General features: G+C 42.1%; 1 protein-coding gene across 18 annotated transcripts in view; it reads left to right on the top strand.

Annotated features, from left to right (window-relative positions):
• Positions 1–14,892, top strand: part of TENM3 (teneurin transmembrane protein 3) — a 2,605,219-nt gene that overhangs the window by 2,465,053 nt on the left and 125,274 nt on the right. For all 18 annotated transcript variants that reach the window (XM_084760481.1, XM_084760480.1, XM_084760467.1 and 15 more), the window contains one exon: positions 1,440–1,562. In XM_084760481.1, the coding sequence (XP_084616607.1) occupies positions 1,440–1,562 (123 nt within the window). The remainder of the gene's footprint in view (positions 1–1,439; positions 1,563–14,892) is intronic.

The raw sequence follows: 14,892 nt of genomic DNA, 5'->3' as shown, positions 1-14,892 counted from the left end.
CATATGCTCTATCAAGAATTCTTAACATTAATTAAATAAGCCAGGCGTGCCTCACTTTTACATAAACATAATATGTATCATTAATTTTCCAAAGATTAAATGCTAGACTAAGGATTGAATAAAAGTCTCAGTGTAGCCAAAGACAGTGCCCTTTGCCCCTGTTTTTTTTTTTTCTTCTACATTATTTGGATATTTAACAACAGTTCTCTGTTAGGAACAGTCATCACAGTACTTCTGAGATGGTTTCTGAAAACACCTGTCATTTTCCAGATCACTTGTAAATTGCAATGTACATAATGATCAAAATGTCAAAACAGAGTTCTCTTTTTACAATTCACCAATGTAGCCAGCACTGGGTTTCCTTCTGGTTCTGTAGCCTTCCTGAGAAAACCATTTCAAAACTCTGCCCCATGGAGTCAGGGTGAGTGTCTAACCATTGTTAAATGTTAATATGCCAGTGACGTAGCCTTCTAAATATTTTAGACAAATTAATAAAAATAATATATTAAAATTTAATTTATATTGAATTTATACAGTCACAATCATATAACATAGTTCTCTAATTATCTTTTCTAGGTATTTTAAATAAGGAACACTGATAAACACAAAAATGTAACAAATGTGTATGACTTATAAATGTATAAAATTAATTATCATTCCTACTTCAAAAACTCACATGAATTATTCGATAGGAGCACGTTGTTTGATCGAATCATATGGTGAAATTTCAAAATTGATTCATCTCAATTTAAAGTGTTGCACTTTTAGCCAGACATGGTGGCACATGCCTGTAATCCCAGCACGAGGAAGGCAGAGGCAGGTGCATCTCTGTGGGTCTGAGGACCGTGCGGTCTGTGTAGTGAGTTCCAGAACAGGGCTATATAGAGCGAGCCTCTCTCAAAAACAAAAAGAGAGACTAAACGTGACCCTTCTGTTTTACACGTCTAAATCCACTCTGATCACCCCACATGCCGTCAAGTTCCTCTGCAAGGCGAGTTTTTTGCTTCTTACCACAGTCCAACGGAAAACATCACAGTTGTAGAGAACACGGAGCAATTATAGCAGCGTCATAAATCTTCAAACGACCCATGGTAAAGAAGATTTGGTGAATGCTGCTTCAGAGAATTCTACAGCTTTCTTACAATGTGGAGCACAGACAAGCCAGAGTAAAGTGTTTTACGCTGAAGTCCTTCCTGGTACCAATTAACCCAGTAAACCTCCATCATTGTTGAAGAGCTGTCATTGTGCACAGCACTGCTATGTCGATTGCATGTGTTTGAGGGGTTCTGTTTATAGTTTGTGTTGCGCCATTATCCCTGTTATTTCAGAAGATGGAAATTTGAACTTTACATCTGAGTCTTGTTATAAGCATGCTAAGCTCTTGCCTTTGGAGTTTGAAACAGCAGACTTTTTAAACAACTCATATGCTTTACCCCCAGCAATGCATCTATTTGGCCTCAACTGGCACTTACAGCAGAGTGAAAATGACACATTTGAGAATGGAAAAGTGAATTCTGACGCCATGCCAACAAACACTGTATCGTTACCTTCCGGCGACAACGGTAAGAGAAAGAAACACGGAGCCTGTGTTTTCTTTTAATGTCCTTTTTCCATAAACTTGGTTTGAAGCATGCTTGCATTCAGCTCATGTGGGAAAGAAGAGTGGTCCAGAGGTGGTAAATATTATCTGCTCACGACTGGTTTTATTAATTTACTTGAGAAGTTGAAAATTCACTTTTATAACAGGGATAATACAACTGTCTGCCTTCAGGGGCTGGTTGTTTGGCTTTTTTGCCATTCACTCTTACAAGCATGACTGAGTTGGTTGTTTTTGTTGTTATTGTTGTTTTGTTTTTTGTTTGGTTGGTTGGTTGGTTGGTTTGGTTTGGTTTTTTGGTAGACAACCAAAGTACAGTTCACAATGTCAGATCTCATGGTACCTGGCGTATACTAAGTTTTCTTAATTGGACTTGTGTATGAAGTTGGGATATCATATCAATTTTATTATTAAAAGCTTTCAAATACAAACCACATCAAAGGGTTCTAACTTACTGACCTTTCCCCCCAGTTGCCCTTCCTCCAACCCTCTTAGAGCTTGCACCTTGAGGTAACAGAAACTTTTCCATCAAGTGTCTCTGAATAAAAATGGCACTTAAGTGACTAGAGAAGGCTGCACTTGGTTTTTCCAACAGAAACCCCTCAAAATGGACGCATGCACACAGAGACCTATGTGCATACCTAAATCTGTGTGTGCATAGCTGCCTGTTATTTATGTGTGCGCCGGCACACACCTTGACGTCCTCTGACACGTTGAAGAATGTGCGGATAAGTTATATCTCAAAGCAGCCAGCAGATAGCTTTGTCTCATGTTATGCCATGAACTGTTTGCTTTAAGGAGTCTCCTTTGCTCTGCTTCCTCGGCTCCCTCCCTGTGGTATTTGCAGTGCGTGGTACCACCACCCACCTCCATCCCACACGCCTCAGTTCTTTGTAAGACTAGAAGAAAGCTGGTGCATCTTTAATACCCAGCTGTTTCTTATGCTCTCCTTTAGAGGTGGGCTCACGATCTGAAAATGCTCTCAGTCGTTAGCCTCTCGTCTTTTACGTTAACAATAATGCTGTACGACAGTGGTTCTCAACCTTTGGGGGTTGAATGACCCTTTCGTGGGGGTTGCCTAAGATCGTCTGCCTATCAGATATTTACATTATGGTTCATAACAGGAGCAAAATTACAGTTATGAGGCAGCAACAAAAAGAATTGTATGGCTGCTGGCCATCACAACATGAGGAACCGTGTTAAAGGGCCGCAGCATCAGGAAGGCTGGGAACCACCACTCTAAGACTATGGCACATAACCATCCCACTTAAAGAGAACTACAAATTGGTATCTGCCATGTCACCACAGAGTGGTGGTCACTGTAGAGTGGGTTAATGGCAGAGAAGAAAAATTTTTTTAATTGGTACTGCAAGTACCATGTTTCATACAGTAAACTTTAATAAGCATTACCACTGTGTACACAGTACCATATGTAAACAGATCAAGAAACTACACAGAAATTAAAATCTATCTTTTTGTGTTGACTGAAATTGAGACTATCTCTTAAAGTGGATGGTCGCCACAAAGCTAATCAAAGAGTCCTTATTAATTACAGCAGGGATTATTATTGCAAATAACCGATCATAATTCTAAAGAATTCCATGGGCTTTTCTGTGGACATTTTGTTTATTTGATAGCATCCATGCCTGTCATTATTAAGATGAAAACACTGTAGCTAGTTAGTGTCACTGGACTCAAAATGCGGGATACTGAGAAAGCTGCGGGTGCAAAGATGCTCATTCCGGGCTCAGTTGTGGCTGCTGACATTTCTTCTCCAGAGGATATCAGCTCACGCCATCATCTCTCAGTGCACGCAGTGCATGTTCGAATCCTAGTTCCTCCACCTAGTCACTTTGGTACACTGGGCAACATGAATAGCCATTCAGACTTGCAAGAAAATGTAGGCTAAGCCTGAATGGAGTATCTGGGACCATATGGGCGCCACAGCATTAGCAGAGCGCCATAGGAATACAGTTTCTAAAGAATATGGCTCTCCAAAAGATCTCTGGAAACAGTTACTAAGCCTGTTGACTATAACATCAGTAAGAAATACACATTCGTCCAACAAGCACATTATATATAAGTGAAATCCCTAAATTGTTAATATCTGTCTTTACATTGAGAATATGCGCCAATGCTTTCTATTGTGTTTCATTGTATCTTCCCCAATTCGTGCTAATTATAAAAGAATTTCATGGTTTATGGAGAACTAAGGTTTCAAAACCTACTCCTCTCACCAGACATATAGGCAATATATGCCACTGCAATAACCATGTAGAAGTTTATCCACAGTAGCTTGTCTCTTTGTTGTGTAAAGAACTCTCTCCCAAAGTGAATGGTGACACTCCTCCCTTTCCTGAGTCACTTCTGAATGCCAGAGAGCTGGCCCTCATGCCTCCCAGCAGAACCATGGCATTTATGGACATTTCAGATCAAAGGCAGGGGGAACCAAAAACCATAGACTGTGTCTTAGCTCAAGACTTTGTTGAAAATGCAACCTCAACAATTCACTTGTCTATTATTTCTCAGCTAAAGCCAAAAATCCCCATAGGGTAGAGTAATTCCTTCTGTTTTTTCAGGTAGAGGCTCTTGGTATTTAGTTCTCCAGTAGGGCAGGAGGAGACTCTTTGCAAGAATAGAGGAACCTATAGTGTGTGGTCAACTTGCAATATCTGTGACCTGTCACCCACCGTTTGTGATTTGTGAACTGTCTGGACTAACAGATCTTGTAATCTCCTTGACGGTTCTATGAGACCACAACCTTAGAGAAACCCTAAAACTCTGGCACAAAGCTAGGCTTGGGCTCTATGGCGCTCGCCTGTAATCCCAACATTCAGGGAGGCAGAAGCAGGTGGGTCACTGTGAGTTCGAGGCCAACCTGGTCTACAAAGCAAACCCAGGGCAGCCAAGGCTACACAGAGAAACTCTGTCTCAACACCTGCCCCTCCCCCCACGAAAAAAAAAAAACCTGGCACAAAATTCTCTGGAATTAACTGTGCTCAGCGTAATGAGGAAATCACTTCCCAGTTTTGAGATGCAATCCTCTTCTGCGGTCCTATTTCCTTTGTATTTTGTAAGCATCATTCAAGAAACAATCACTGTGTTAATGGCCCTGTAATCTCCCTGCCTAGCCTCAGTCCTGCACCAAAGCTTCTCAGAGGTGATTACTATCTAAAAGGAGACTCCGTGTTACAGTGTTATCCTTTTTTCATAATTCCTAGCACTTTGTTTGGCTAAAAATCGTAGGGACGATATAGCAGAAGTCGGGGAGGCAGGGAGGCCAGGGTCTCTGGCAACACTAATAGAAATGGACAATGTGGATAAATAGGTAAGATTAAAAGTTTGTGTCTCAAATAGCTTCCTTCTAGGAAGTAAAATTACTCCCTGGACCAACGGATTCATTTAGCCTAATGTACTGGAAAGAATTACACAGGACTGTTCTAGGATGCTAGCCCCTTCACTTACTTACTCTATAACCAGTTACTTAACCTTCTGAGCCTTGGTTTCTTCAAGGGTAAAGAGGGTCTAACAACACTTACCTCTTGGCTTACCATCCTCAGCAGCCCGGCTCCCCTGCCGTATTTTCCTTGGCAGCGTTCCATCCTCCGTACTTCCCAACAATTATTTCATATCCTCCCACTCTGCCCCAAATCCCACCTTGTATTCCTCCTAAACAGAAAACTAGAAACCTCCAGCACGCATCCTCTTGGACTCCTATAAGCAAATCTTGATTGATACATATAGTAGTTACTTTTCTCATTGTTGGAACAAAATACCAGACAAAGGCGACTTAACGAAATGGGTGTTTGTTTTGGTCCATGGTTTGACGGGACGGTCCAACGTGGTAGGAAAGGTGTGAGGGGCCTGAGGCCGCTGATTACATTGCATTCGTAGTCAGGAAGCAGACAGAAATGGCTGCTGGTGCCCGGCTCACTTTCTCCTTTTTCATTCAACCCAGGACGTCATCCCATAGGACGGTGTCCTCCATATTTAATGTAGTTTTTCCCACTTCAGTTAACCCAGTCCAGAAACTCAACTGCACACCGCCCCGAGACTTGCCTCCTAGGTGATTCCTAGCCTCTGCTAATTTGATAGTGGATCTGAGCCGTCACACTGCATACTTGGGACCCCATCCGTTCACCATTTCCCTGACGTTCAAGAGCATTTGTTCTTTAACGCCTCTTGATCCTACTCTGTGTGTTTAAAATCTCTCCAGGGATGGGGGTGGAGAGATGGCTCAGTGGTTAAGAGCCTGTATTGGCCCTCGCAGCCATCCTGTCCCAAGTGCCATTCCTGGCACCCATAACAGACAGCTCACAACCAGTTGTATGTAACTCTAGCTCCAGGGGATAAGATGCCTCCGGCCTGTGAGGCCAACTAGGCTTACGGACACATAGGCACACACAGACTCACACACGTGTGCATAGTTGAAAAGTAACAATGAAAATAAATCTTTTTGAAAAAGCTCCCCAGTATGCTGGTACCCTCCGGCCAGCATATGAGCGTTCCCTTGTTCCTTATATTGCATGAAAAATGAAAGCCTTTGACGTCATTATTTTCTTTCTCCTCCAGTCTCCTTTCCTTACAGGCAGCTTCTGAACCGCCGTGTGTAAGTCCCCTGTATACCATGCCTTACCTTTCTCGTGCATCTCTGACGGTCTTGTCTCTGCAATATTTCTTTCACACGGCTACCCTCTGTCACCATCACTCGTTGAGCTCATGATGTGCAGGTCATCCAGCTGTTGCCAATGGCACCAGCGAATGTTCCTCTCCTCTTCTCATGTTACTTGAGATCTCTGTGTTACTTGACATATTCGTGCCCTTGGAATGGACTGTACCACCATGGCCAGGTATTTATCCCATTTTCCAGTAGCAACATCTGTTTGTTTATCTAGCTCATCCCCTTTCACCTGGTCACCAAACAGCACAGTACCTCAGGACCCTGGTCTGTCACAGCATACTTACACTTGATCTTGCCTGCACTGGTCTTTAGTTACTCTGTCAGTAAGCGCATGCTACGTTGCATTCCTCAGCTCCAGACATCGACCACATGAAACCAATCGGGGCTTCTTTTGGAACATTTCCACCTGAGCGTCTTCTTAGCCCAGCAAGTTCCAAGTGTTAAAAATCTGAGCGCATCGCCTACTTTGGTTTTCTAGTGCTGCCTAAGAAACCATACCAAAGTTCACTAGTTTACAGAAACCACTTTTCATCCCTTGCAATCCTGCCGGTTGTCTAGGCAGCTCGTATATTTTTTGGCTAGGACTTCTCATGCAATTGCCTCCAGATGTCCGGGGCTGCCTGAAGGCTCCATTAGGCTGGGAGTCCAGGATTGCTCACTCAACTGGCTAGCAGCTGATGTTACATGTTTACTTATGCTCAGCTATGCTGCGGCTGTGGGAAGGACTGTCGGAACACAGCCCTTCCATGTGGCTTAGGTTTCTCAGAATGTAGTAGCTCAGTCTAAGGAAGAAGAGCCCAAGGGGGCTCATCCTCACTGACCTTCCCAGAAGCCCAGGGCTTCTTCTGACTTAGCATCAGACATTCTACCACATTAGGAAGTCAAGTGATCTCACTGAGTGGCAGAGTGCTTGCCCAGGGTATATGTGACCCTGGTTCAATCCCCACCACCACCACCACAAAAGTGTTTCAACTGAGATCGTCCAAGCTTCACAAGAAGGAGTCTTAAGCTTCCAGTTGTTTTAAGGGAACTTCAAGCTTTGTTTTAAGTCAAGCAAGAATCAAGCTTCCTTTCTCTTTTTTTAAGTGAAGCAACTTAGATTTTTTTTATCTGATTTCCCTTTTCCTAAACAGCATTGCTGCTGCTGCTGCTACTGCTGCTGTTTTTTATATATATATAAATATATATTTATATATATTTAAACTATAATTATATCATTTTTCCTCCCTCTGACCCCTCCCATGTCCCTCCCCTCCTATCTTTCCCATGTTTCCCCCTTCTCCGTCTCAAATTGATGGCCTTTTTTTCTTTGATTATTGTTACATAGATGTACATGTGCATATCGATGTATACATGTATGTGTGTATATCCTTCTAAGTCCATTTTTGCTGTCTGTGTGTGTATGATTTCAGGACTGACCGCTTTGTATAAGATAAGCAGTTGGGGGTCTCTTCCCTGGAAGAAGCTAATTCTTTCTCTTTCTCAGCAATTATTAGTTGCCTGTAGTTCTCTGTCTAGGGGTGGGACTCCTGGACATTTCCCCCTTCCATGTGTGTCTGCTGCTACTGCCATTGTTTCCTGTCTTGTGTGTGCAGCCATTTCCAGGATACATGGCCTCTTGGAGGTCCCCTGGCACTCACGCCCCCTCTCCTGAGATCTTCTGTGAGAATTAGGTACAGAAGCTGTATTGAAGATGTACCTGTTAGAGCTGGGCCCCACCACAGTCCAATTGCATTGTGTGAATTGCTGTTTTCCTGTATAATACATATAAGTGTGTATATATGCATATGCTATATGCATTGTTATACCACTTGGGCTGACAATGTTCCCCGAAACCAGCCGTAGACTAGCTAACAAAACCCCACCATCATGAGTAACCTCCATTTGAAGGCTGTTGCTATTGCCCACGGGGGGTCTCTAAGGGATTGACCGTAAGTCACTGCACAATTAGGATAAAGGTCCCCGGTTACTTTGAGCCACGTCTAACCTGAAAGCCTCCTTTTTCTGCCAGTCTAGTTTTCATCATACGACCAGAAAGTACTGCGCAAGCTTCCACGGGAGGGCAGCACTAGTCCTGTCCAGTTGTGAGGCCAATGAGCCACACATGGAGCAGCATGAAGATATCCTAGAGGTGCAATAGTGGCACTCGTACCACGGCAGCAACCAGCAGCCATCTTAACTGGACTTAAAGCCTACTCAGCAGGAGGGAAATCATGCCTACTACAAGAAACCTAGCCAACTATCCAGAGCTAGTGAGGGCACAGACAGCAGAAGAGAGCCTGCTGCTGCCACTTTGCTACGTCAGCATAGTCCCTTAACTACATTCTAAACCTCACACCACACCTCATCCAAAGAGCTTCTCTTTGTACTGAATGGAGGCGTGACAGAAAGTCCCCCTTCTTAATTATGTATATAAGGGAGATACACACTGTACAAGAGCGTGTGGAATAGAGACTGTGTCCATCTTTGGAGAACACAACTGTCTCGTGTCTTTCTTTCCAAATTTGCGTCTCGTTCAAAGGTTTCCCTATCAGGAAATAACACCTTGTTACCTGGTTGAGAAGTGTAGTGCGAGTTCTGTATGAAGCCTGTTTTCTTATATCTTCTGGTGAACCCATTGGCAAGCCCCAACAGCTCTAACTCCCTGTCTTGTGGATTCTCTCATCTTTCACCTGGTCTACAGCAGCCCCTCGCTTATGGTGTCTCTACTCTTGCTTCATCAATTCTTCAGAGACAAACAAGATAGCAGTATCTCATCCGACCCCCTTCAGTCACCTAGAGTCTCTCTGCGTGCTGTAGGTGACTTAAAAGTCTCTCCACAGTCTGGCTGCTCACCATACTTTTAGTGCAGACGTGATACAGTAGAGAGATGATGTCTGTGCATTCTGCAGCCAAACCACCTGCTTCGTATCCACCTTGTGATGGTTTGTGTCATTACTAATCACTGCAATACTAATATTACTAGCGTCATTACCTAGGGCAATCCCTCTAGTTGCTTTTTTTCTACATTTTCTTGCCAAAAGTAGTTCTCAGTAGTGCTGTAAGCAATGTGTAATGCATAGTACGTTGATGAAAAACATTAAGATATTTACCATTATTACACTTTCCTTGCTAAAATGTAAGGCAAAGGTTATTGTCTTCTTGCCACTCGTGAGCTATTAGCACAGTCCTTACCCTAGAATAGTTCTTTTCACCAGTGTCTGACCAAAATCCTCCACAAGTACTGTATGTTGAGTGGAAAAAAAATGAAAAGAACAGGTTAAGTATAGAAAGAGTCAGGGCAGTATCTTGTCTAACGTATATGCAATGCAAATATTGGTGACATAAAGAAATTAAGTAAAGTCTGTCACTTGTTGGCCATTAGACAAATTGCCTTGTCTGCCTTCTCACTTCTTGATGGAGTATGACTTTGCTTTGCATCTGATAATGGTATAGGAAACCAATCTGTGACACATGTCACTAATTTTTGGTTTGAGTTTTTTTTTCCTTTAACCCAACTATGCATTTGTAATTTACAGTAAAATTCCCTTAAAGCATAGATCCTGAAATTAGTATCAATTATATCTTCTCAAACTGCAGTAGAAATCCTTTAATTATTTATATGTTTGGTTACTTGGAGGATTGGAGTTTATGAAAAGAATCTTATACTTAGTTTTTCTTTGAATGCATAGGGCTCATTTATTTCTGATTTTTTTTTTTGAGCATATATTATATGGTATACACTAACCAAGCCACTGGAGTGAATAACAGTTTAGGGGAGAGAAAAGACACGCAAGACTGACCCAGACACTTATTTCCAAAGCACCTGGATTGTTAGGCAGGATGGAAATCAAGCAAAGAATTACAGTGAGTTAGAAATTCACAATAGGGAAAAGTAGGCGAGATATGGCGGGACTTCACATTTTGTTGACATCTGTCTGAAAAAGAAGCAATGGGATGAATGAATGCTGAACTTCAATACAGGCGAATCTGAGATGATCTGAGACTACAGTGAAGAGCCACCAAGGCTGGCTAGTGTATGAGTGACTTGCCATTCCTGGCATGAGCACCGTTGCGGTGGAAGGATCCATTTTGGCTTCTGCTTGTAGGGATGTCAGTGTTCTCCTTGCTTTCTCCATTGCCTCCTTTTACCCCACCCAGAATTCCTACATAGGATGCTGCTGCCCACTGAGGGTAGAGCTTCCTTAACTTGATCCTCTCCAGAAGCATCCTCACAGCTCTGCCAGGGGACACCTCTCACAGGTGACTCTGAACCCAAGCAGGTTGACAGTGATTGGTCACCACTCTCAGTGTGACCGCCCCCTGTAACCATGGCAACCGGCTCCTCCAATAAAAACCAAGGGAGCAAACACAAGCCTTTCCTTTTATGGGAGTAGGACTTGGAAGCCTGTGTGTATAAATACACACTTAAGAGAGTCTCCTATTTAAATCAAATTACAGTTGGCGCTTAAAATTTATATGACTGTGTAACAATTTCCTCATGCATGAGACAGCTTCAGAGAACTGAACTTTACATCAGGTTACTGACCGCCCACGCATTGACGAGATGACACTAACACTGCTAGAACACGAGCTCCATTCAATATTATTTATAGCATTAGCGTTATTGTGATGTATACTATTCCTTAGTTAGAAGCTGTATTGATTTTTGTCCATTAAACTAGTTCAAAGCACCTATGTTTCATTCTATGTGGATTGTAATAGAATACTCTGTATCTGCATGTCAGGTCATGGCATGGTATAAACAAGTATGTTCTCCCAGAGATCTGCAAAGTCTGGACTATGTATGCACCTGAAGTTAGGACATAGAATTGAAATGTGGGCTGTTGGTTGTCTGTAGATGCCTAAGCTCGCCTCCTGTCATCTCAATTATTAGTGCCTCTATGGGACCTAAAGTGAATATTATTATTTGCCCTCCTTAGCAGTTGTAGCTACACTTTGACACTTGCACTTTCTTTTCCATCTCTTTTTTTTTTCTTTTTCACTTTAATCACTATAGTCTAATTTTCTCACATCCTATATTGAGGGCAAATTTGTGGTATATATGAGGAACTGTTTAGTATTTCATAACCTTGGTTGACTTTTCAGTATCATAAAATAAATTTCAACTGCATACCAAACTGCATCATTACCTACATGGTTTTAAATACTCTGACTTGTCCTAATTGGCTAACATCTATGGGATGTTCTTCAGAGGTCAAAGTGCTCTTTAAAGGTTTTCTTTAAAATACAACTGTGGTAATGTTTTCCTGTAAGCTAGGAAACCTATAAGGTGAGGAGTACACAGTCTCTTTCTGTTTTCCCGCACTGACAACTGTTTTTAGACATTAAGACGGTTGATGATTTTTCCTGTTGATTGTGGAAATTTTTAAAGCGGAATATAGAGATTAGCAAAATAAAAAGATATGTGTATGTTACTGTGATTTGAGATTGGTTAAAAATTATTTGTTTTAACTATACTGTTTTAAAATGTGATTTCAAATAAATTATAGGCCTCATTACAAAGGGGGAAAAAAAAGACTGTTGAAGAAAGAACTTGCAGTTAGCGAATAAAAAGGCAGCCAGTAACCCCCTCATTCAGGCATGGTCTTCAAGGTGGTTGGTGCTCTGTTGCATTTGAAGACTTGAGGCATCTCATTCTCCATGTGAAGGCTGTCATTGGTTCGATTTGTAACCCAGAAGCCTTGGGTTTACATAAGTCCAAGCTACTCTGTGTGTCCTCCCATTTTTCCTTCTTTTCCTCTTAGCAGACCACCTTGTGTTTCCTGCGCACACAACCTTGCATTTGCTGTGCACACAATTCTGTATTTCCTATGATCGTTTCCAAGTTCAGGCTCTAGGGGCCTGCAGACATAATGATCTTAGTGAAGGGCCCGAGAGAGCCGAGGCTGCCCTTCCTTTTATTTCCTCTGAAGCCAGAGTTCTCTGGAATTCGGGATAAGATGAAAGAGTTCTGTGTCCAAGCTTTTCTCTGAGAGCCCCAAGAGCTTCAGACAAGGGCTCTGCAAGTATTTACAAGCTGATCAAATAGTGCCAGTCGCTTGCTCGCTTCCTAGGATGTTTACAGTTGTAAAAGAACATTTGAAAAACACTACCAGAAATAGTAAGTACTTGGACAAACTGCAGAGGTATGCTGACTTGAAGCACAACAGCATGGGTTTCCAAAGGCTGTTTACAGCCCTAAAGCTCACCCTGACATGCAGAGGAGCAGCTTAGGCAAAAATAGTGCCCTGACCTAAGCAACTACTCTGATGCAAAAAGCTCAGTAATGTTCTTCCATCGGCACACTGCTGAATTTTATCAAGAGGCCTGCTCTAGGTCTCCCTGCTAGAAGAGCCACATCCTAAGGTTTTAATTAAAAAACAAAACAAAACAAAACAAAATAACCTGAAGCAAATCAAAGTTAACAGGTACTTAGAGACCAGACTCCTGTTTCATAGAAGAATCTAGAAGGCTTATAAAAGACTTTCAGATTGTATTGTACTTATAACCTTTTAAAACAAAATCTATACACAATCCAGGTACATTTAAGTTCTCAATGTCATGTGATGGGTTCTGTTTTAAATCTTTTCCTCTATATAAAGATGTGATTACAATTATTACTTGAACACATTCCTCAGAATATGATGTGGTTATTTTATAAGTGTGTTAAATGTTTGGGTGATTAGCATGAAGAAGAATAGGAATCAGAAGTAATTGAGTGAAAGAGTGAGGGCTTTTTGAACAGCTTACATATTGATACACAAATATTAAAGAATAAGGCGAAGCTCTGTATTGGTTCTATGCCTGGCTTTCTTTCTTAAGGAAATGCAGCATGAGAGATATTGCTACAAAATAAAGGGATGAGGATGGGAGGGTGTCAATTATTCTGGAATTTTGTTGTATATCAAAAATCACATTACAGGCATGCTTACCAGAAGTATGCGAAAGCCCCTGCAAGGTGGTACTTCCAACACATTTCTCTTAGTTCATTGAAAGCAAATGGGCAGCTTCCTTCTTGGTAACAGATATGTTACAGTTCTTAGCATCAGTTCTCTGCTAATAATGCATAGCACGCCATCAAAGGCTTGACCAGGCCTTAGCAAAACAGGCTGAGTTGCGTCTCTTCTTTTTTTTCTACTGCACCACATCCTCTTAATGTGGTATACTTACCATGCAGTGAAAAAGAGCAAACCATTGTCCACTTTAATTCACCTTTGCTATTATAATATTTTTGAGTGCTTTCATCTCATTATCTGCTTTAAATATATCTATTTATTAGCCCATTTAATTTATGGGAAATATCTACTCTGTAATTTAACTGACAAAGCTTGTATTCATTAAAATCAAATTTACTCTGTCAGTAAAAAAAAAAAAAAAAAAAAAAAGCCTAATGTGTTTTCCAGTTCTGATAGTTAATCTGGATTTTGTCACAGCTTCTATGTTCTGAATTCGTGGTCTATATGGAGACAGAACTTTACCCTGAGTTTGACAATTGGAATAAATAAGACATTGCTGTGTTTTTTATTTATTGCCTTTTCTCTGTGTCAGTCCGAAGCCAAAAAGCATTCTTGGACAGTGCCTGAGAACAAATTAGTGCCCTCTGTTGTTGATCTATCTGGTGTCAAAATATGCCAATAGCCCCCAGCACTCCATTCTGAACCTTGCTTTAGCCTTTGTGGAGGAACCTATAAGACCCAGAAAGACTTGGCCTTACTGTGTCTTGAATAAAGGGGGCATCGTGAACCAAAATACCTAAACATTGCCTTTGTTCAACATAGGGAAGCTTTATGTCATAATACAGCTTGGTGCGCAAGGTGTCGGGGGTGTGAGCCATCCTACTGTAAGTGTACACAGGAAGGTTGCTGGAGTTCTAGAACTCAGTTCTCTGAAATGACCCCTTTCCTGGCTGACTAGTCTTACTGATATTCTCAGAGCGGAACAATGCACAGTGACCGCCAAGGTGTGAGGGTTCCTCCCCACGCTGAGCTGGCAAGCAGTTGTACAAATGACACAAGCCCCAAGTCTACTACTCATAGTCTGTTCTGGCTTCGAGGAGGGAGAAGCCGACCTCATCAAAGCTCAGTGTCCAAGACTGTCCCTCTCAATCCCAAGACAACTGCAAATCCAAGATTCTTTGCCTGTGCCTCTGTCCAGTCATCTACACATTTGAGTTTCTCCCAATACCCTCCCTTGGTTGGACTGATTTGCTAGCCTGACTCACAGGACTCAGAAAAACACATTTACCAGCCTGTCGGAAAGGGTATCACAGAGGGCACAATGGAGTGATGCATAGGTCAAGGGGAGGGGACAGGCACAGTCTCTTCTTAGAGCCTCTGGGTGACCAAATGTCCAGAAGCTCCCTGAACCCTTCATTTTGGGTTATTATGGAGGTCTCATAACATAGGCATGACTGATTAAACCAGTGGCCAGATGTTATCAGCTCCACCCTGGCGGTGTGAGACTGGAGACCTGAGCTCTAACCCTGGGCTGGTTAGGCCATCCTTAAAGCCTCCTCTGACCACTCAAGACCCCATATAAAGACACTGTCACTTCATAGCTTCTAAGGGTCTTATGACTTATGTCCCAGAAAATGAAGACAAATGCCAAAAGTGCATCTCATAGTTCCCTGGCC

This window comes from Acomys minous (genome assembly GCF_964271855.1).
Source record: "Acomys minous genome assembly, chromosome: 15".
Taxonomy (NCBI): Eukaryota; Metazoa; Chordata; class Mammalia; order Rodentia; family Muridae; genus Acomys; species Acomys minous.
The sequence above is the reverse complement of the archived record's forward strand: the minus strand, read 5'-3'. Positions and strand labels throughout refer to the sequence as shown.